General features: G+C 50.5%; 1 protein-coding gene across 5 annotated transcripts in view; it reads right to left on the bottom strand.

Moving 5' to 3' along the window:
* Nucleotides 1-14598: 14598 nt before the first annotated feature.
* DOCK1 (dedicator of cytokinesis 1) overlaps nucleotides 14599-23446 on the bottom strand; it is a 531830-nt gene continuing 522982 nt past the window's right edge. For 4 of the 5 annotated variants that reach the window (XM_045439228.1, XM_045439230.1, XM_045439229.1 and 1 more), the window contains one exon: nucleotides 20974-22142. In XM_045439228.1, coding sequence (XP_045295184.1) covers nucleotides 22047-22142 — 96 coding nt within the window. In that variant the 3' untranslated portion in view covers nucleotides 20974-22046. Of the gene's footprint in view, nucleotides 14632-20973; nucleotides 22143-23446 lie in introns of those variants that run through there. The other variant, XR_006701760.1, reaches the window with a different exon arrangement.

Here is a 23446-nt window from a genome sequence, read left to right as displayed (position 1 = left end):
AGAGAAACTGGGTACCCAACTGCCACTGAAGCTATTGGCTTTGGAAATACATAATTCAATAAACATTACTGACGTATGCATTAGAATAATATATTGTTCAAAAGACATTTGCTACTCTGTGCCGAGCGTGGTGCTAGCTCCTGGGAATGTAGCGACACCTGGTTGCCCTCAGGGAGGGGGACCCACATAGTGATCGGGACACGTAGGGTCCGAGAGGTGACCTGAGAAAGCTGTCTCTTGTGCTGCCGCAGGGCCAGGAAAAGCTTTGTAGAGGAGACTATGTATGCTTCTGTTTCTGGAAAAATTGGGAGTATGGCAGATAGAGTGGGGAAGAGAAATATTTGAGGCAAGAGGGACAGGGTGGTTTTATATATATGGAATATATATATATATGGAATATATATATATATGGAATATATATATATGGAATATATATATATGGAATATATATATATATGGAATATATATATATGGAATATATATATATATGGAATATATATATATGGAATATATATATATATGGAATATATATATATGGAATATATATAGAATATGTATATGGAATATATATATATGGAATATATATATGCAATATATATGGAATATATATATGGAATATATAATTTTATACACATGGATGTATATCTAAATATATAAAATAATATATAAACATATAAAACTTTATACTCACTAGATAATATATATCATTTCAGTATATCCAACGGGCCATGTTCATTTTTCAAAAATGAAAAATATTCTAAAAAGTAAGGAATGCTAAGGTCACCTTCTCAGACCACAGCATAATAAAATTACAAAGGTATAATAAAAAAACATCAACCTTTTGGAAGCAATACCTATCAGTCCTCTAGCTAACACTTGAGACAATAGGAAATCAGAATTGCAGTTATAGGATGTTTATATAATAATGACAGTGAGAACTCTAAAAGTAAAATCCTTAGTCATATGCTCCTGGGCTTATTATTCTTAAGTCAAAAAACTTTAAATACGCTTATCATTCAACTGAAGAACTGAAAGAGAAAAAAAAAAAACTGAGGAAAACTGTAATGAAATTGATCAAGAAGCAAATAGCACAACCGGAAGATATAAAAAAGATGTTAATGGGTCCAAGCAATGTTTCTATAAAAAAACAGTCAGACAAGCCTCCAAAAAATCTAATCAGGGAAAATGATGAACCACAGAAGCACATCATTACAAATGAGAGAGGGATACACACACAACTATAATAACTTTAAAGGTATAGTATAAGCAAATCTAAGATACTTTAAATTTTTAACATTTTTTTAATGTTTATTTTCAAGATAGAGACAGGGACAGAGACAGAGCGTGAGCTGGGGACGGGCCAAGAGAGAGGGAGACACAGAATCTGAAGCAGGCTCCAGGCTCTGAGCTGTCAGTACAGAGCCCAACACGGAGCTCAAACCCATGAACCTCAAGACCATGACCTGAGCCAAAGTTGGACACTTAACTTACTGAGCCACCCAGGTGCCCCAAGACATTTTAAAATGTAAATTAAATGGTTGATGGTTGATTAGGAAAACCTGAGGAAACCAAAATCACTTTTAAAAGAAGCTGAAAATAAATAAGCCAAAAATAATTTTTAAAATGATGGAGGAACTATCAAAAAGTCAAAAACCGAAATAAAGAGAAATAAATCTAAAATCTATTAAGGGTCTACTTCAAAAATTAAAAAAAAAAAAAAAAACACACAACAAAGCAACAAAGCCTCCTGTGTAACAGATGGATTTGTGAGTGACTTCTATGAAATTCCCAAGAAATAGATAATTTCTGTGTGCCTTTAACCATCCAGAGCGTTGGAAAGTGTTCCAGTTTAATTTTCCAGCATAACAGTTACACTGGTCATCCATTACTGCTTAATAAATTAGCCAAAGACCAAGGAGCTTTAAACAACAAACACTTCTTGCCTCACACTTCCTGCAAGTCAGGAATTCAAAAGCACCTTAGGTGGGTCCCATTCTGTCTCACGGTCCCTCCTGAGACTGCGTCCCATACACTGGCTGGGGCTCTAGTCATTGAAAGGCTTTGGCGCTTGGATTCTCCAATTCCAAGAAGGTTTTCACTTTTCTGGCTCTTCCCTGGTGGCCTCAACACCTCACCATGCAGGGCTCTCTGTAGGGCTTCTTGAATGTGTTCATGACAGGGCTGATGACTTCTTCTAGAATGAGCGATCTGAGAGAGAACAAGGAGGAAGTTACAGTGATTTTTATGATACAGGCTCAGAAGTCACACACTGCCATTTCTACCTTACTCTGTTCCACAAACAGGACTCACTATGTCCGGCCCCCATTGGAAGGGAGGGGAATTAAGTTTTACGTCTTGAAGGAAGGTGTATCAAGGGATTTGTGGACATACTTTATTTTTTTTTTTTAATTTTTTTTTCCAACATTTATTTATTTTTGGGACAGAGAGAGACAGAGCATGAACGGGGGAGGGGCAGAGAGAGAGGGAGACACAGAATCGGAAACAGGCTCCAGGCTCTGAGCCATCAGCCCAGAGCCCGACGCGGGGCTCGAACTCACGGACCGCGAGATCATGACCTGGCTGAAGTCGGACGCTTAACCGACTGCGCCACCCAGGCGCCCCTGTGGACATACTTTAAAACCCATATAGTCTGTCTTCCAGCCATAAATTATCTACATTTCTCCCACATGCGAAATACACTCACCCCTTCCCTAAACTCCTCCTTCCCTAAAGCATTAGCTCTAAATCCGAGTCAAGTTCAGATCCAATAAGGCTCCTCCCATGAGGTTCCTTAAGATAGCTCCTCAAGGACACTTTCTGTTCTTGGAGACTTGTGAACTTGGAAACCTGTACAGAGAAGAGCTATCTGGCCCTCACACAGCCAACATATAGCAGTGGAATGGACATCGTGGAACGGGGACATGGAATTCGCAGAGGAGTCACCCTATCAATTCTGAAATCCAGCCAGGAAAATGCCATGAGTTTTTTAAAATAAGGACTCAGTCCTTCTACTGTCTGGGCTCTTGGCTCTGCTTTGGGAGTCATCCTTTTTTTTCTTCTATAAAAGGCAACCCTGTTAGCAGTCACAAGGTTTTCTCAGCTTGCTTCCTGCCAGGAGAACTTTGGGGGTCCCCTTGCCTCTCTCCATTTTGTATCATCTCTATCTCTTCCAGTCAGAGTTAATATGATTCTTGCCAATGTATCTTTTTTTTTTTTTTTTTAAGTTTGCAGTTCTCCTACACGTTTGTTGGAGATTTATTCCGTTAGACAAAAGCTTCAGTTGTAAATATCTTTGAGATAAATCCTGCTCTCCCTTGAGCTTCTGCTAAGGGAAAACTCCCTTAAGATTCTTGGGAGCCCTATTAATTGACTACATAACTCTCGGAGGCACATTATGTTTTTCTGAGGTCTAACCAAGGGTGTTAAGTAATACCCTTGTCTTCATATTTAGACTGTGCTTTCCGATGAGTGTTCTGAATTTGATCTTTACTTGGAAACCATTTCTTAATTCCATCATTATTTGCCATCTGGAGAGCCTGAGAAGTTTTGAAAACATGAAATCCTAGTTCCTTTTATGTTTAATGATCTTTTCTTTAGGTTATCTCCCCTCTCTTGCATTTTAGTATAAATAGCAGTAAGGAGCCAGACTGCCTTTTTATCACCTTGCCTGGAAATGTCCTTAGCTACATCAGCCAGTTCAGTATTCCACTTTCAACATTACCCCAGGTGGCGAGGTTACTATACGACTATCTATATTGTATACGTAGTTATAAAATTTTCTACCCCTCTGGAACAATGATCTCCTTTCCTCCAGTGTTCATAGGATTTTCCTCACTTTCTGTGAAGCACTTACCCATCAAAGACGACCATGCTTCCACAAGCAGTCTCTGGAAGGCTCTTCAAGCCCTCACGAACTCTCCTTTGTCTTTTCCGCTTCTGCCCACTGTCTGTTCCAAAGCCACTCTGACCTTTTAAGCGTTTGTTATGACGGAGCTCTACCCTTGGTACCAAATTTTGTATCAACCACGGTTCAGTCAGAGAGACAGACGGCTAGGGCATGTATCCAACAATTGACCCTACTGATTGTGAAAACTGGCTCAGCGGTCTCTAGAAGACTACCGTTTTCATGTCTGGTGGTGGAGACCAAATCCACCATGTGGGAAGTTGGGGGGAGCAAATGGATGTAAAGTGGGGGGTCGCAAAGGTAAGGTTGAGTCCACGAGCACGAGAGGGCTCAAATTCATGAAGACACACGAGAACCCTGTCAGCCCCACTGCCTCATCTCTTCCTTCCGGGGAAGCTGGGACCCTGCGGCATCACAAGACTAATCAATCACACATCTGGCCCTGGAGTCACAGGAGCTAAGGGAGGATTCGGGGGAGGGTAGAGGAGAGCCAGCCCCAGCTGCCGTCCCATGCCAACGAGGGGAGTCAGCAGATAAGTGACAATGTGTGTGAGCCACATGAATACCTGCCTGACCTGCTTCATTTCTGCTTTCCAAATCTTATACAAAAATATCTCGTGGCTTACCTTAGCTCAAAGCACACAAGGAAAAGACTTTTGGAAAACCTAGTTCAGCCTCATCAAACAGATACAATATAAAGTCGCGGAAAGTCCTAACACCAACAAAAGGTGGAGACCACCAGGTCACGGTTCACCAAAATAAAACCGTAAGCGAATCTCACATATAAAGACAAAATTAAAAATTCTGACTACAATAGTACATGGAATCTGCACGTTTATTAAATGAATATTAATACTCCTCCGCGACCGAGGAAGGTGCTCGCAGGAACGAAATGATGATTCAATGTTAGAAAATTAATGAACATCTTTTCTCCCCCAACAAATTGACTCCATGATCTCAAAATTGATTTTGAAAAATAAATGAGTGAAAATACATTTAGAAGGCTAAGCTAGTCATAAGAGCCAAGAAAAGAGGTTAAGAGGAGAGTAGCAGGAGGGATCTGCGCTGTGAAATCTCTAAAAAGACAGATTTTTTTTCCTTCAAACGTTCAGCAGCCATCAGGCATGCCTTGGGCAATACTGAAACTGCGCTATAACCATTATTCTGGAATCAATGTGGAGAGAGTAACGTTATGTTTGATGCCTTCCAGAACCCAAGGAAGAGTCTTTGAAGCCATCAAGCTCTGGTGTTAGGGAGCAAGGCTGCCCATCGTGTTTGATTCCATCACTGTCTCCCATGAATAATGGTGCTCCCTACGGACCTAGCTGCGTCACCTCTAGCCCCTCCCCTGTCCTCCCCCTCTCCCCCTTCCCTTCTCCTCTCCTTCCTTTCCCTCTGCCTCCCCCTTCCCCCTCCCCTTCCCTTCATCCTTCCCCCTCTGAGGCCCCCTTCCCTTCCCCCTCCCCCTAGGCTCTATCCTCCTTCCCTCTGCCCTTCCCTCTCCTCTCCTCTCCCTCTCCCCTCTCCCCTCCCCCTTCTCCGTCTCTCTCCCTGTGTCCATCTCCAGCATTACCTTTACCCTTTACCACCCTTTACCAGAGCCTTGCTCTCCAGTGGTTCCCTCCACAGCCTCATGCAACCAGCCCCACATACTTCTACAAATGAGTGGCATGGGATATGTGCCCTTTTATCTATATTCTTCTTTTTTAATATTTTTTTTGATGTTTATTTAGTTTTGAGACAGGAGAGACGGAGCATGAGCAGGGGAGGGGCAGAGAGAAGAGGAGATACAGAATCCGAAGCAGGCTCCAGGCTCTGAGCTGTCAGCACAGAGCCTGATGCGGGGCTCGAACTCACAAGCTGTGAGATCATGACCTGGGCTGAAGTCGGACGCTCAACCGACTGAGCCATCCAGGCACCCCTGTATGCTTCTTTTTTAGAATTTAATTCTTGGTTTCTTTTACAATGAATGACTTATTGTATTGAAACGAGCTAGGGACATATATACAGCCGTGTCACTGAGCATGAGGGAGGTCCTCATAATGCTTCATTTCCCAGACTTCTTGTGACCAGACTTGCTGTGATTCATCCAGACTTGCTTTATATGTGGATTTCCAGGAACACATCTGCAGGCAAAAGTTGCTTCTCTTTAAAACCAGTTGACTTGTCTTGATGAGCACTGAGGGATGTGAGAGTTGTTGAATCACTTTATTGTATACCTAAAACTAATATAACACCGTATGTTAATTATGCTTGAATTAAAAAGGGGGGGAAAACAGTGGTTCAGTAAGTACTCACTATCCTCAAATGAAACTCTGTGCTTTGATTCGCTCCTGTGCTTGGGTGTGTTGGGGCGGGAGAGGCGTGGGAAGGAGCATCACCCTGCATCCAGTGGTGCCACGGACCAGGGAATGGAGTCCCTGTAGCAAGGCATGCCCTGGGTCATTTGTTTGTGGGGACTGAGGAGGAGAGTTCTGGGTCCAAGTTGGACTGATTCCCAGAACAGAGAAGAGAGCAGGAAGTTCTTCCCACGGCCTTCCGTGTAGCCTCTGACTCAGGCCTGTATTTCTACTCTGCTCATCATTTCTATTTCCACAGAAGGATTCCTCCTCTCCAACATCTTCCACTTTGAAGGACACTATTCGAACCATTCAGCCATTCACCCGTTCATCCAACATTTTGACCAAGAACCCATGATGGGCAGAGAGCCAGGTCCTGGGGGGCTATAAAGACAGACCAGCCCCTGGCCCACTCTGATGGGTAGACACTGCCCCTGGAGGCTAAAATTGGCAACTTTGTGCCCTCTGTTCTCTAATAAAAGACTGATACACACTCTGGAGCAACCCAGCGATTAGGTCTATTCATACCAGCTGAGGACACAGCTTCCAAACTTCCTAAGAGTGCTGCTTTCCTGTTGGGCAGACGGTGCGCTTAATGACCGGGCAAGTCTCGGGGGCTATGAGGGAAGGCGCCAGGTTTAAGACTGAAGGCGACGGGATGCCACAAAACCCTTCCGCCGCTCGTGTGGCTCAGCTGGTGCATCGGTGGCAGCCTATCCAGGCTACGGGGTGAGTTCTTTCCCTGTGCTGAGCCCATCGGGGGGTGGCTTTCCCTGAAGGATTCTAAACCACCCCTGAGGAGCAACCTAACTCAGGGACCAGGCCTCTTAAATGCCTGCTGTATGACCAGAGTGAGATAGACCTGTCCAGGGCCCCGTGCACGCAAGATCAAACAAGCTGAGACGAATGGACCCTGGCCGCCATTGACCAGGATGGCTGGCATCAGGACAGTCAGGGACGCCCTGCACCCGGGGCTCCACCCAGCCTGCTCTGGGTATCCAGCTATCCTCTGCTCAAGCCTTGAAGCAAGACCCCCTCCAGCAAGCAGGTTCCAGGGTGGACAGAGACAGACCCAGAGCTGGACCTTAACTCGGTTTGTCAGATGAAAAAGCTCTAGACCATGACGTCCACAGTGTTTCCCTGGACGCGTGGGGTTGACCATGAGTTTGTGCCAGACCCAAAACAGAGGAGCAGACTCTCTTTCCAGTGTACATCCCTTGCTTGGTTAAGACTCACCTAAAATGTCACAGCAGGGCAGGGCTCAATACAGATTTTACGTTCTTGAATTCATTACCAAGGAGCTTAACAGTTTGTTATAAGAAGTTCAGCAAGTTAGGCCTGCTGGATGTTTCCAAAGTCGATATGCTCAGGAGAGAGCTATATATTAAAGATTATCTATTTTAGAAGGGTTTTTTTGTTTGTTTTTGTTTTTATTGCTCCTGACTCAGGATTCTGCTGACTTCTTTTTTATTCTAGAAACTTAGTGCAGTGGCTTAACTCATTCAGCAATTACCAGCCGTGTGCTTTCTGTATAAAGAGCTAGGAATGAGGAGCTAAGGGGAGCCCAAGAAAGTTAAAAGTGATTGGAAGCCGAGCCAGAGGAACTTCAAGCGGGCTTTAAACAAGAGTGGAGAAGGAATGAGCCATCGTCCAGGGGCAGGTTGGACCGGGGGTCAGGCTCAGTTTGTGTTGTGGTTGGAAGTGATGGGCGTATGGAGTAACAGACACAGGATAGAAAGGCATACCGGGTAAGGTTGGGACCCCACGAGCGAGGCGTGAAGTAGGGCGATGTTGACATGCAGAAGAGGGAGGGACACGGATGAGCTCCAAGCCTTGAGCTGGGACTCCCATCTTCCACGCAGAACACAGCAGCCGTGACTGTCAGGGCCCCGCTGCTCCCCGCGTGCCGGTTTGTCACGTTGCGCGACGCCTTGCTGGTTTCAGCAGGCTGGTTCGCTCCGTCCTTTGCGAAAACCGAAGGCCCCGCTGCTGGCCGGTTCCGCTCACAGGAGGAGCAGTTCCAAAAGTCTGTGCTTCAGGCCGCCACCTGGAGTGCTGTCCTGGGCCTGTGCCTGTGTCCTGGCCTGTGGCGTCGCTGGTCTCACCTGCCCCTGATCGGGCGTGGCTGCCCTTGGTCCCCTATACTCTTCCCTCCCCTGTGACTGCCCTCTACATTCACCCTCTAATTCATTGGACCCACGGCCTCTGTTTTAGTCCAAATTCCCCCCAAAAGCAGGGCCTGAGACACCGAGTTTATTCGGGGCCGTGGTGGGCGCACACACAGGAGATGGTGGAGCCAGCCCTCACCGGCCCAGCCTCGGGAGCGAGCACGTGTAAGCCGGTCAGATCAAACCCACCGCTGTCACACGCTGAGAGCAGGCTGCGTCTTGCCTACACTTCGAGCTGCTGCTCATGAAAGGTCCGCGTGACTCTGGGAGTAAAGGCCGGGCCTTGCGAGGAGAGGGCAGGGAGGCCGAAATCCCCGCTGGGTCCCAGTTGGGTTGAGAACATCTGTATCACCTCCTGCAAACACCCCGGATGGGGGTGCAGGGTGAGGGTGGCTAGAGTGGAGGGTCCCACTTCAAGCCAGTTAGATCTGGATTGGAGCGCCAGGTCTACATCGAGCTTCCCCTCCCCTCAAGTGGAGATAACTTTGTCTAATAGTGTAGAGAAATAACGTAGAGAATAACGTCTAGGGCACTGAGAAACATAAAGCGGGCGCTCAACCAACGGCCTTTCTATGTTAACAGCTATTTGTCCACCGCGATTTCTAAAGCATCCTGCCCACGAGTGCGCACACGTGCACACACGCACATTCACACAGGCTCTCGAATGCCCAAGGTCGCAGTGCACGAGCGGCTGCAGTGTTTCCCAAGAGCTAGGCAGGGAGTGCCAGGGATCCACTGGGTCTTCAGCTGCTGCTCAAAGCATCTGTCCTCTCCTCTGTCCGTGCTGGGCACAATGGATGGCAGCACAAAGGAAGTAGAGCGGGGATGGTTGAACATTCCGGAAATATTCTGCTTACTCTGTGCAGGCAGCACGAGAGCCCCCGCCAGCCACACCCTAGGGTGGAGGTGTCCTAATTCTTGCTGGGGCAGGGGTCGCTCTGGGGTTCAGAAACATGAACTCGTGCCAAATTGCTTGCCTTGTTTTGATGCATCGGGGGGAACGCGTGTGCCCTGAGCAAAACGTTACCCAGCATGTTGGCCTGTGAATGGGAACGGTGGCCACATCCCGGTGAAAAATATGACTCAGTGAGGGTTAGGAAAGCCCCCGGTGGTTTCCCTCTATCCCATTAGTGTGTAAAAACAAGGAGGCAGCGCTGGAGTTACTGAGATAATATGGGAAATTCATCGATAAGAGGCTCAGTGCTTTCAGGACGAGGGGGGGTTGGACTGCACCAGACCCCGGAGACACCTTTGTCTACTGGCCTGGGTCAAGCACGGGGAGGCGGTGGCCCTGGAAGAGCCTTGTCCCTTCTCAGAGAACAAAAGACCTGCAGCCAACCCCCCAACATCCTGCAGACACAGGTGCGTTCCTTGCACCCAAGCATCTTCCTTGAGAAAGGACACCCGCCCACACACGACTGCGTGGTGACTAGTCACTTTCAGTTATGCTGCCCAGTCACTTAATGCTCTTTGTCAGGCAGAAATAAGAGCAGTGGAGGCAAGGCAGTCCTAAGAGGAAAACTGTTTCTTTAGTGCAACTGTGACCCTGAAGAACAAGCAGCCGTTCCCAGGGAAGGCACGTAATGATGGGTCAGCAGGTGCTGTGGGAATCTCGGCAGTACTAGGCGTCGCCCATCAGGATGCTGCCCTCCCATCAGCCTCCCGTCAGAGCCCATCTGCAGGGGAAGCTGTCGTCTGGCTTAGGGACGCTCCTCCCCTGACAAAGACAAGTGAGGCATGAGGACACGGTGCTACACCAAGTCATGGTCCCAGACAGTCTGACTTAGGAATTCGATCCAGCTTTGAGTCCCAGATTTTCCCCACTGAGCTCTAGGATCTTGGCAAACAACCTTCTCAGACACAGCTGCCTCCGCTGAAGAGCGGGTTCGTTGTAGCACCTACTCCCTGGTGTTGATCTCCAAAGGGAGATAATCACTATGACAGCTGCCATCCATCGTGCCCAGCGTGGATGGAGCTAGTCCGTGCATGTGATGTCACTTCCACAAGAAGGAAGGAAGGAAGGAAGGAAGGAAGGGAGATGAAAGCAGAAATAAATGAAGCTAAGAGTAGGAAAACAATAGAGAAAATCCCCAAAAACAAGCTCGTTCTTTGGGAAGAACAGCAAAATTGACAAGCCTTTAGCTAAAATGGACCAATAAGGAAAGGGAGAAGGCTCAAAACACTGAAGTCAGGAAGGAAAGAGAGGACATTACTAACCTTACCTACTACGCTACAAACACTCAGCTCAAAGAATAAGCAAAAGTCTTATTTTATGGCGCCTCTGGTCCAGAGGCAGGTCCAGGCACAGGGAGGAGGATGGCCGCTCGGTAATGCCATCAGGGACCCGGCTTCTCTCTGCTTCTCCACTCTGTGTTCACCGCATATTTCTGTGCCCTCTGCCTTCCCAGCACGCAGTTGGATTCCACTCCCCCACCTCCCCGCGACTTGCTTTGGCTGAGGACACGTCAGCAGAACAGCACGGGTCGCTCCTGGGAGGCGGCATTAGGAGCCAGGGCATGGTCTCCTCATCACGTTCTTTTCTTCTGCCGTGTCACAGTCGTGGCAGCTGGTGTGGAAACAGAGCCTCTGTCCTCCTGGATACAACTGGGATGCGAGGCTCCCCCTTCTGCTCTGGGTGGGTCACGCAGCAGGACTGACCATCGCACGTGCGTGGTGTTAAGCTACTCAGGCTGCCAGGGTGACTGGTGCACATGACTCATGTCATCTCACTGCCGGCATCGTGCTCAGGTTGGCTCTCGGTTCTCATGATCATGAGAGCCACGCGGCAGGGTCACGCAGAGTCTTAATGGGAACAGAAACCTTCTTTCTCACGTCTACCCCAAGCACAAAGAATAAATCTCTCTCCTCGTCTGGGTCAATGTAGTGACCATTACACGTCGTGTCCACCTGTGGACCAATGAACGTTGCCGGGGGGAGCTCATGCTGATCAGTTGGGACAGTCACCTTCTGGGGCATCAACCCCAGGCTGCTTCTGCCACAGCCACATGCGCTCAGCCTCTTCAGGCCTCAGTTCTGCCTCCATAAAATGGGAGGGACACATGTTACTCCTTTTTTTAATTAGAAAAACTGTTTTTAATGTTTATTTATTTTTGAGAGAGAGAGAGAGAGAGAGAGAGAGAGAGAGAGAATGAGCGGGGGAGGGACAGAGAGAGAGAGGGAGACACAGAATCCAAAGCAGGCTCCAGGCTCTGAGCTCTCGGCACGGAGCCCGACGCGGGGTTCGAACTCACAGACTGCGAGATCATGACCTGAGCCAAAGTCGGACGCTTAACCGACTGAGCCACCCAGGTGTACGGCCATGTTCCTCCCTTTATCTGATACGAGCGACGTTTGAAGGTCTGATGAGATGGTAAATATGAAAGTATCCTGCAGAGCAAAAAGGCTAATGATAAAAATAAATGACTATTATTATTATATTTTATATATGATAATAATTCACCGACACTATCATTTTCTTGGCCCACTACCAAGTGTCACCAAGAAGCCGTGATTAAAGTTTGGTTCAGATTTTCCTACTTTTCTTTTCCCCAGTCTCCGGAGGGTGTTTCGCTTCCCACCAAAGAAATCTACGGGCCGAGGAGCAAGGCTTGGGGCGGGGCGGGTGGGGTGGGGGGCATTAGCCTCGTCGGGGAGGCACGTCTGGGCACGCCATGGACACCGACCGGGACTTGCTGGCCTTCTCGTGCTCTCTCCGGCCGCTCCTTCCCCGCGTCGTGAAATTGACGGCAGCCTCCCCAGCGTGGGCAAACTAAGCAGAGCTGCAGCCATGCACTCGGGCACCGCGTGCCTCTTCTCCCCTCCTGTTCTGTCCTTCCTCTCCTCCCCGGCCCCCTCTCTCTTCTCAGATTCCCGCCAGTGTCCCTCTGAGCGCCGGGCTGTGAGAACAGGAACCGCTGTCTCACTTGGAAGCCCCGTGCACGCGGGCTCCTGCACCCAAGCCGCTCCTTGAAGCCCTCCTTCCACCCCTCCGCCTTCCTTAACCCGAACCTGGACTCACACCGACTCCCCTGCAACCTTCTCGAAGGGAAATCACTTGCCCTTGCCTCGGGGCACGTGCTGGTGGTGGACGGGCACCGGACCTCTGGGCTCCTCGTTGCCACTTCCGGGTCATCATCCTTCCGGAGCTCCCCCTAGCAGGCTCCATGGTCAACGACCCTTGGCTTTTCGTCATCTGCCAACACCCTGAACTCCTCCAGCCGCCAGCAGCTCGGGCCACCGGTGTGCAGGGAGTCTCTCACCTCCGCAAAGCCTGGCCAGACTCTCAGGGGCTGCGGAAGGCCCGTTCCTCCCTCCGCTCGCTCCCGGTTCATGATGGTGCCTCGCACCCCACCACCAAGTGCAAGGGCACTCGCAGCCCGCCTTGCTGCCTTGTCACGGCCTCTGGCCCTAGCTGTGACCTCCGCGCTGCTGAGCAGCTGACAGGACCCACCTGCTTGCTGCGTGGCGCTTGGCTTTTATGCCCCAGGGGCTCCTCCGGAGCTGCTCAGGCTTTCTCCAAGTCTGGAGGTACAGGGCAGCAGATTCCCCCGGGGGTAACTGTAAACCAAAGGGAACAGGACTCTAAATGCCCCCACAGACTCCCTGCCAGGTCGGGTGCTCCTAGAACTGACCGCCAAAGGCGACTGTTCCCTGCTGGTCTTACACAGGGCAGAACAACGGCAAGGAGGGGTCCCCCGATTCGGTGAACTTCTACTGGTGATCCAAGCCGGTGCATATGGATGGAATCTCCCTGCATCCAGTCTGTTCCCTACCCCTGGGGAAAGAGCAGGTGAATTTTTGAGAATAAGGGACACAGGGAAAAGGCACACAATGGAAACGGGTAGGTGGCCCCTTGTCATCTCTAGCAGGAGCTTGGGGATTTGCAGAAGGTCCCCTGTCCCGAGTAGAGGGGAGGGATGCCCAGGGGGACGAGGGCCGCGTCTGGCAGGAGGGGGCCTTGGAGCAGGTGGGAACAGCAGGATGCCGAGGGCCTTCCGCAGAGACATCACCCCTTTTCCGCCTCCATATGTCCCATAATCACGTGGCAGGAACCGCAGTGGGGAGCACACAGCCCTTCCACGTTCCCCCGCCCCCGACTGCAAAAGCACTCCGATTGCCAGACTGCCTCTGCGGGCTTCGGGGGGGCCCACAGGACCCTTCGCACAAAGCGCTGAGACCCAGAGGGAGCAGAAGACTTCCAGAGCGAGCACGATGCCAAGCAGATACGCACGGAGAGGCAAATGGAACGGCCAGGTGTGGGCTTTCCCTGAGGGTTGTGGCGGGACCTGGAAATAGGGAGAGAGTGTTAGGGCACAGCTGCTGTTGGGCCGAGGACCGAGACTGACAGGGCCGGGGACAGGGTGTTCTCAGACTGTGTTGTAGGACTTTCCAAAAACGTGCCCGGTGCTCCTCTTCTCCCCTTCAATTTAGTGGGTTTCTGCAAGACCGTTGGTTTCAATTACGCTTTTCTATCCCAATCTCGTTTCTTGGAGTCCACTCTTTCCGAAGACCGGCTCGCCTTTCAGCAAAGGGAAGCGGTGCCCGGCCTTGGGGAAGACCCACACCTACAGGCCAGAGTCTTCTCTGTTTCAACGCGGTTGTCCCCGAGAGGTGACGCGAGATGACCACCCACATTATTAGCGGGATAACAACTCTGAGTAGCCAATGTGCACACAGTTTGGTAAGGCACTGTAGAGGCAACAGGCATCTTCGGGAAGCGTAGCTCTGGCTGCTGATACCACGGTCGTTTAAGCGCAGCCCCGCGGGCGCTCTTCTCATACTTGTGCGGCGCAAAATACAGTGGCCCAATAAAGCGGCAGACGTGCGGCCGATTTTGGGGACTGAGTTCTGCTTGACACAGTTTGGGGAGGTCTGGAGCCTTAAGAGAAATAGAAGACATGCCTACTGAACTGTCCCTTTCTAATCCAAAGTGAGCGTTTTTAACTCGCACCCGTTAGAAAGCCAGCTGGGTGACGTGGGTAAATCGCAGGACCCTTCTGTGCCCCAGACCAGCGCCTTGCACCTGCCAGGCTCACATTCAGTGGCCTGACAAGTGAAAGATCTCGCAAGCGAGACTTCGAGTCACATGAGTTCTATGTATGGGTCTTTACTGAGACAAGAATGCTAGAACTCGTTTTCTGTTCTTCCCAAACCTGAGCCCGTTCCAGTGTGGGGCCCGCAGTTCCTTCTCTTCTGACAGCAGTACTCAGCAGGAGGAGGACTGGGAGCGTCTTAGAGATGGTCCTCCCAAGCACCGCGGGGTGGAAGGTTCCAGGCTGCCTTGCAGACGAGGCGGGCTCTGGATGTCCTGTTCCATCTCTGCTGGCACATCCTGACCCCCGAGCTGCTGGAAGCTGGCCGGGGATGACTCCCAGATCACAGACCGTCCTCCGTCCTTCTGGGAGAGCTGTCTCTTGTCCCCGCACGGAGGGCAGAACCGCCCCTGCCTCCACTCTCGAAGTTTTTCCCTGGCGTTTCTCCCCTGGGGCGGCGTTATCCAAGGGACGGTCCAAGAAAGAAAAGCTGCAGCCACCGGCCTCTTTTGCACACTCAGCCTCCAGGCTGCCAACTGAGCCTCCTCTGGAGGCAGGCGACAGCCTCTTCACTCCAAGACTGAAAGAATATGGTCTTCCTTTGTACCGGAGAACATTCATTCCCCTAAAGTTTCTGAAAAGCCGAGGGATGATTCCAATGTTGCTTTTGCATTGTAATTGCTTCGCCTTCCAAAGTTTACTTTTCATGTGAAAAAGCCTTCGCGAGGCAGTGAGAGCCCATGGATGCTGTCTGTGATCCCTGCGGAGCAACCCAAAATATATAGGAGCGTAAAAATAGCCCTGCCTTGGGCAGGTAGCTCCTTATTCAGTATTAAGCGCCCTCCTCTCCAACACAAGTGTTCATAATGCTAAATTAACTGTTCACAAGTATTTTTAAATAGGATAATGTATGCTAATTCAGAAATATTCCCTTCCAAGATGGATTATTTTTACCTCCCGAATTGCTGCACTTTTGCATCAGCAGCTGATTGTTAGGGCGCTACAATCCAGCATCTTTCAGAGCGGCTTCTAGATTCCTGGCCGTTTCCGCGGGTGGTTTCCATAGCCGCTTCGGCACAGCTGGGTACCATGTGCCATCGACATGACCCGTCAGGATTTGGGTAGGAGGAAGGATGCCACCGGCACCGGCCGACGCAAGCATCATCTCTCAAGGTCAGGGCAGCATGGGAGAAAGCCACAAGGTCCTGCCTGATCTGGCCCCATGGGGTTGGAGGGACTCAGGCTGCTCGTTGTCCCCTCCTGGGGGCACCTCTGTCTCTCTGCTCACCCCAGTGAGACCATCACAGACTCTGATGGTGGCACAGACCCAAGGCCCACTGCCACACTGAAGCGTGGTCATCTGATTCATCTAATGGAATACATTTTAGGAGACCCTGCCACCACACCCTCCCTCTCCCTTCAGTCCTTCACAGGGACGACACCCCCACTTGCCCCTCACCCAGGGGAAAATGGGTCAGGTCTCTACAGCCACGGCTCCCCAGGCCCTTCTCCGGCACGGGTGCCTGCCTTAGGACTAAACCGTTCAGGAAGGAAGGGAAGGGGAGAGAAGAGAAAGACGAATGGAGCTTTACCTTTTCTGCAAATTTGTGCTTCCATAAATTTATCCTAAGAAGGAATCAGCGAGAGGTGCCTGGGTGGCTCCGTCGGTTAAACGTCTGACTTCAGCTCAGGTCATGATCTCAGGGTTCGTGGGTTCGAGGCCCTCGTCGGGCTCTGTGCTGACAGCTCGGAGCCTGGAGCCCGCTTCGGATTCTGTGTCTCCCTCTCTCTCCGCCCGCACCCCCCCCCCCCATGCTCTGTCTCTCTCTCAACAAATAAATAAGCATTAAACAAAAATAAAATTAAAACCAGAAGGAATCAGTGCCACCCGCGTGGTCTCTGATGAGGAACACGTCTACCGGGTAAGATACTGGTGATGGGGGCGGGGTGCCCGGAGGCAAGATGGTCCCGCTGCTGCTTTAGGCTGCTGACTCCACCTGAAGGCCGATCAGAGCCGAGGAGGGAAAGCTATGGCGTCTCCCAAAGACCCTGTCCTGTAAGTGCAGCTGAGGGTTGTGAGGACACCCCGGATGAGGGGATGTCGAACACGCGGCACCTTTATGGGCCGGTCCCCCGGGGATACGGGACCCACGCTCCCTGGAGCGCTTATCGTCCCTGATATGCCCAGGCCGTCACAGCCCAGGATGGGCTCTGCGGACAAGTCCCCTCAAACACACTGCGGCCTTGGCTGACACCATCCACACTGGCTTTCATCAGCCCCGCTCCCCACGCCCCGTCATACTCCCGCCCGGTCCCCCATTCTTCACCACCGTCCCCGGGCTCCATTCACAGAGTACGACACGGAGGCTGTGTGGGTCCCCCCGCCCTCAACACTGGCCGGGGCGCACGGATGAAGCCCAGTGTGTTCACGTGGCCTGGAAGCACTGGCCGTCACCATCCTGATGTCGCCCAGCTCCCCGGCCTCCCTCCCTGCTCCTCCATGCTGGCCCCAGCCTGCTGGTCTTCTGGAAGTTCCTTCCGAGTACAGGGTCTCCCCTCTCAAGACTGGGAGGTTGCACGTGCCGTTTCTTCTGCCGGAACGCTCTCCCTTCATGGAACCCTCCTGGGCTGCTCAATTCCACTCATTCCACCGCACCCCCCCCCCAAGTCTGCTCTGTGGTGCCCAGTGCTCACCTGTCACCTTTGAAGCCTACTTTGCCACTGGCTCGTCCATTCCCTCAGCCGACTCGGGGATCCCGGAGGACAGGACTGGGTCTGTCAAAGCACCCGGCACGTAGCCGTAGACACCCGCCAAACGTTTCATAAAAGGGCACCCCCAGGTAAGAGAAGGGATAAAGAGCACGTGAAGCCCAGCACTGCCCGATACGGGAAATAAACACCAGTGGCAACAGGTGGGTAGTTGGCAAGAGGTGACCAAAACGACAGGAAACCAGGGAGGTGCGGAAGTGCTGCCCCGATGCAGGACGGGGGAGTGGGACCCCTTCCCCAGGGCAGGGAGGGCACCGTGATTGCTGGAGGACTCGGGGACATACTGCAGGGAGGCAGACGTGGCCAAGGCAGTGAAGACAAGGGCAGAGGAAGTGGTGAAGCTGTGGGAAGCCGTTCCCAGAACCGGCCACCTCCAGAGCCGATCTGTCCAGGGTCCGGCAGAACTGGCAGCCGGGAGCTCAGGAGGGGCCGAGACTCAGGGGGAACCAAGGTGTGTGACTGGACGGGCACTGTTGCCTGACCTTCCCACACCAGCTGAGCAGAGGAGACCAGCTTTGTTCAGAGTTTCAATGGAGAACCTTGGCCACGAAAAGTAGCCTCCTACAAATGGAACGGCCCCGGAGAATGAAAGACGGCCAAGGTGGGGGTCTGAGAGGGGAGACAGACACAGAGACAGAGACTTAGAGGGAGAGAGGGTACCTAGCCAGCCCCAGTGCCAGACCCGTGAAGGCAGCCATTCAGACATTCCAGCCCCAGGAGACAAAGGACAGTATGAGTAGTTTGTATTATCATTTGACCGATGAAGAGACTGGTTTTTTTATGTTTATTTATTTTGAAAGAGAAAGAGAGAGCATGACCGGGGTGGGGCAGAGAGAGAGAGGGAAGGAGACAGAATCCCAAGCAGGCTCCACACTGTCAGAGCAAAGCCCGATGTGGGGCTCGATCTCACAAACTGTGAGATCATGACCTGAGCTGAAATCGAGAGCTGGACACTTAACCGACTCAGCCACCCAGGCGCCCCTGATGAATAGTCTTAACTGGAGAGGCCAAGAGGAATGTCTGGGGTCTCTAGACTCCGGGCATCTATCCAGGTGTCTCTACTCTAAAGCCACCTCGGTCAAAATATCACTTTTCTAGAGAAAGTTTGCTGTGCCCACTGCTTCTCTTTTGCGAGAATAGTTTTGTTTTGAATATCTCATTATAATCTTGTAACATGGTTCTTCACAGAAACTGAACCAAGAGGAGATAGGTATGCACAGAGATTGAGAGATTTATTTAAAGGAAGGGACGCATGTGATTCTGGGGGGCTGGCAAGTCCAAAATTCGTAGCACAGGCTGGAAACGCAGGCAAGGTTCCCATACTCTGGTCTTGAGGCTGAATTTCTTCTCCAGGAAACCACAATTCTTGCTTTCAAGGGCTTCAAAGCCCACTCACATGATTCAGGGTGATTTTCTTTAAGTCAACTGACTGTTGGGTGTTAACCACGCCCACCAAATATCTTTAAAGCAATAGCTAGATTAGTGTTTGATTAACTGGATGCTACAGCCTGGCCAGGTTGACACCAGATGAATGATCACAAGTCTTTGCTTGGGGTGGAACTAACCCCGTGGTATCAGCAGAAAGAGCTTTGTACACCACACCCCACGCAGTCCCTGCTCCCAGTCACGCCGCGCAGCTGCCTTTAGGCCGTCACAGGACCCGGATGGAGTGGCGACTTCTCTGTGCTGGAGGGAGACAAACGAGGAACCCCAGTTTGGGTTTAGTTGGGGGCAAAGGGCTACCGGTTCTCAGGTTCCCTGGTAGGTTTTTCTGAGGCATCACCCACCGAACAGCAGATGTTTAACAAATTCAGAAAAGGCAGATTGGAAAAAAAAAAAAAAAAAACCTTTTAATAAAGATTTGAGGAAAAGACATATTAAACTGGGTAGTCAAAAATAAAATAAAGTTAAATAGGGTTAACTAAAGCTGGATTTGCAATAGACTGGAAAGCACTTTGGAAGGCAGAAGAATAAAACCAAAGTGTAGCTGAATGTGTGGGAGCTAAATTTGGCTTTGAGCTTCCTGGCACCCAAAGCAAAAATAGAACAGAAGATCCTCACCATTCCTGTTTTAGAGCACGCATTCTCCACAAGGCAGTATCACCCTTTAGGGGGTGAAAATCGGTGGTGAGGGGACAAAAAAAAAATCTTACTTTGTTCACGTAAACAGCATAGATATAAACAGCATACATAAATACATACACAGCATATCTGTACTGTTAAAATTTCTTGATGGGGAAATGATTAACATTTCTTGATGGGGGAACCTAAAAAGCTTCCTTGGAAGGCAATGAGGAAAGAAAGGTTCAGGAACGTTTTTTTCTGAGAAAAGAAAATATATCATTGCATCTGTATGGGCAAGCTGTCCCCCCATACCTCCCTCCAGAGGAGTCTCTCGAGATGAGACTTGATAACACAAAAGTCAGCTCCTCAACTGTAGTTCTGCAGTCCAGCCCTTGACTTACGTGATGAAGACATTTTGTGCTACGTGTTTTCTAGCCCTGGACACCAGTGTGGGATTCACAGCAGTTGGGGGCATCCGTCAGGGGAAGGGGGCTTCCCCTGAAGTGTGGAGTCTGGGAATTATCTGGGAAGACTTTCTGGAGGAGGCTGTGCAGGGCGAGAACTAGCAACCAGATGTCATTCTAGAAGAAGAATATTTTTTGTAGGGCCAGGAACTATTTTTACAATTTTGGGCAACAGCTTATGCATCGTGAAATGCGGGCTGTTCGACAATTCCCCGCCTCGCGGGGGCTGGCCTCTCCTGTGCTCTCCTGTCCCAGGCTGGTATGCCAATACACTTATTTTAGGACCTTGGATGACATGTGGTTTCCAATATACACAACGGAGGATGAATATTTATCTCAGTTCAAGAGCAGGAATTCACAAAGACAAAAAATTCTATGTTCACATGTGTCTAACATTTCCTGGGGGTGGACTGAATACTTGGAACAAGGACAAATAAACTGGGGGGCAGTGATCAAGTGAGAGTGAAGGGTCCACTGAGGCTCTAGGGTTCCGCAGCAGATGTCTCTGAGGTCTGGTTCATGGAGCAGAGAGGCACGTCCTTGTGATTTAAACAGGGACATGTCTGGAAGGAACACAGGCAAATGTGCTTTACGTGGAAAAGAGGACCCCAATGCCTTCTTTGTTTCTTACCTCCCAAGATCCAGACAGAGCTCTGCAGTCTGATGTTGAATGACACATCCCACTAAATAAAACCCTCTCTCAAGTTAGCAGCTGAAAGTCTACAAGGGGCAGAAATGATGTGCGGCCAGAGAGCCTGGTTGGGCTGAAGGGAGAAAGTGTCAGCAGGTGCCAGGCTCTGTTCTGCTCTGTCCCTAAGGTTGTGCAGGCACAGAGGGACACAGGTGCTGTCTACCTGGGCCCCAAACTGAAGATGAGCACATATATCAATGTGGGTCACAAAGCTCTTTAAGAAAGAAGGAGAGGGGCGCCTGGGTGGCTCAGTCGGTTGAGCGTCCGACTTCAGCTCAGGTCATGATCTCACGGCTCATGGGTTCGAGCCCCGCATCGGGCTCTGTGCCGACAGCTCAGAGCCTGGAGCCTTGGATTTGGATTCTGTCTGGATGCTTTGGATTCTGTCTGTCTCTCTCTCTCTGCTCCTCCCCGCCTCGCACTCTCTCTCTCAAAAATAAATAAACATTAAAAAATATTTTAAAAAGAAAAAAAAACAATGGCATTTATATACATATTTTTTTTTACATCAAGGGATAAAAACATAGTATTCAGACACTGAGTCTTTTTTAAATGGCATTTTATTTTTTTTGTTGTCAATGAATAACTTTTGAGCCTACTAGAAGAGTATTATGATTATAGTGGATAAAAAAATATAGATGACAGAATAAAAATATTAGGTTATACAAAGTTAGTTGGGTTTGTTTGTTTGTTTGTTTTTCTCAATCATTGTCCACCAACATTTTCAGGACTTTGGAGCTTAGAAAAAAAAAAATCAACAAAGCTTAATTTGTGTATTTTTTTTCACTTTCAGCAGTTAAAAATTAAGAACACATATAGAGATTCATTTGCGGACGCCTATGACAATAAACGGAAGGACCAAAAACATTAAAACTTACGTTCTAAGAACCATCGTATATACAAACTTCTGTACAGAATGACGACAGAAAGAATTCACCCGGTTAAAGCCATCTCTGTGCTATAGGCATTCTTTTTTAAAAAAGAAAGACAACGTATCTTCCTATACTTGTATTTACTTTCCCACCTGATCCAGTATTTTTAATGGTGTTTCTACTCCATAAATTAGTAACTGTTCAGTAGCTGAGAAATATCCTATTTTAAATTATACCAAAGGAAATCAGGAAGTTCCCTGAAAGAGTTGACCTTAACTGCCTGATATAGGTTGAAGATACACTTGACCGCCAAATCACACCCTTCGGGAGTAAGCTGGGGTTCGGCCTCGGGAGAAGAGTAGGACTCAGTTACTACTCGGTCTCATGGGTGGTGGCCTAACCTCTCCTACTGCGCAAAACCCAGGTCAGCCGAGTTCTTCGCTAATGTGTCATTTGGCACAAAGGGAGGGCTTCCGGGCAAGACTTCGGCTCTCTCGAGGCAGACACAGTCAGAAGCCCCCAGTTTTGATCAACACCACAGGACGGTCCAGACCCACATCCACCTTGCTCCCCGATGCTAACGGCCACCTACGCCATGGCTGGAAACGAACTCCTTTCCAGGACGAGCAATTGCACTACTTATCAGACATCACAGGCCTAATGAGGTAAACACCAGACGCGGGAGGAGACGCGGAGGGAGGGACGGGACGGCGGCCTGTGCTCTCCGTGCGGTCCCGCTGTCTTCACTGCACGATGCCAGAGTCCACGGACGTCTGCTTGCGCGTGGTCTTTGGAGGGGGCGGGGGTGGCGTCTTGCTGGGCAGCGGAGGCGGTGCGTGCTAAAAGACACGGAAACACGGCAGGTGCCACGTTACTCACGCTCTGGGGGGTGGGGGTGGGGGTGGGGGGTGGGGGGTGGGGGCTGGGCTGACCCAGGGCAGCGGCAGGGAGGGGAAGTGACTCCGCACCCTGGGTGGGGACGGCCCTCTCTGCGTGATCCGGGGCTGGGAGGTCTGCCGCACACGGGGCGGGGCGGCTGGGGGGCCACGGGGCCTTTCTGGCATCGCTGATTAACTAACCGCTTTTCGCAAAGCGCTTCAGAAGGCCACGGGGCCGCTGAGAAGGGAAACCGCTGCTCTGCCCGTTGATCCAGGCGCCCCTGGAGATGGACCGGTTTCAGGACTGGGCAGTTTAAATGCTTAAGGGCAAAGCAGAACCAGGGCCACCCAGGCGGCCTGGTGCTGTCACAGCCGAGTGCTCCTGGACGAGGACCCGCGGGTCCCCTCTCGTGTGCCCGACGAGGCCCCTAAACTGTCCAGGGTCCACACAAGCCCTCGGAGATGTTCTCCGGGGCTGGGCGAGGAGCCCTTCCTTGCTCTTGGAACTAGAAAGGCCGCATGAGAGAGGGTCGGCCGGATACCTGTGGCCGCTGCCCAAGTGACCCGTTTAAAGGCAGCTTTTCGTCTAATCTCTTCCAACACTGCAAACGGAGTGGGATGAACAACGTTAGGGGCATGTTTGAAGTCTTCATGAGGGAACCACATTATTTACAGAATGGGGGCAGCTGTGCCTCAAGAAAATAATTTACAAAAAGAAAAGGGTGGCCAGGGGCGCCTGGGTGGCTCAGTCGGTTAAGCGTCCGACTTCGGCTCGGGTCATGATCCCAAGGTTGGTGGGTTCGAATCCTGAGTCAGGCTCTGTGCTGACAGCTCGGAGCCTGGAGCCTGCTTCGGATTCCGTGTCTCCCTCTCTCTCTGTCCCTCCCCTGCTCACGCTCTCTCAAAAATAAAATAAACATTAAAAAAGAAAAAAAAAAAAAGAAAGGGCGGCCGGCTGTATTTGGTCCATGGGCTGTTGTTTGCCTCTTGGGATTCCTCCGAATGAACTGATAGTTGCAAAGGTGATAGACAAACCTCCTGTCAGGGCGTGAACGATGGAGGGCAGACGTTGCCCCCTTGCTCTTGGCACCCTCGTGACCTCATGACCGCCACGGACGCCTGCCACACAGGCCGTGGTCTGTAACAGGTGCTGAGCACACAAGGATGTGAATGAGCGGACACATGAATGAATGAGTGAATGAACGGATGAATACAGGAGCAGACATGTGGGGGGCAGAACGAGCCAGGATGAGATCGCAGAACAC

Source organism: Leopardus geoffroyi, chromosome D2 (assembly GCF_018350155.1).
Source record: "Leopardus geoffroyi isolate Oge1 chromosome D2, O.geoffroyi_Oge1_pat1.0, whole genome shotgun sequence".
In the NCBI taxonomy this organism is placed as follows: Eukaryota; Metazoa; Chordata; class Mammalia; order Carnivora; family Felidae; genus Leopardus; species Leopardus geoffroyi.
Note: the sequence above shows the minus strand (reverse complement) of the source record. Positions and strands in the feature narration are given on the sequence as shown.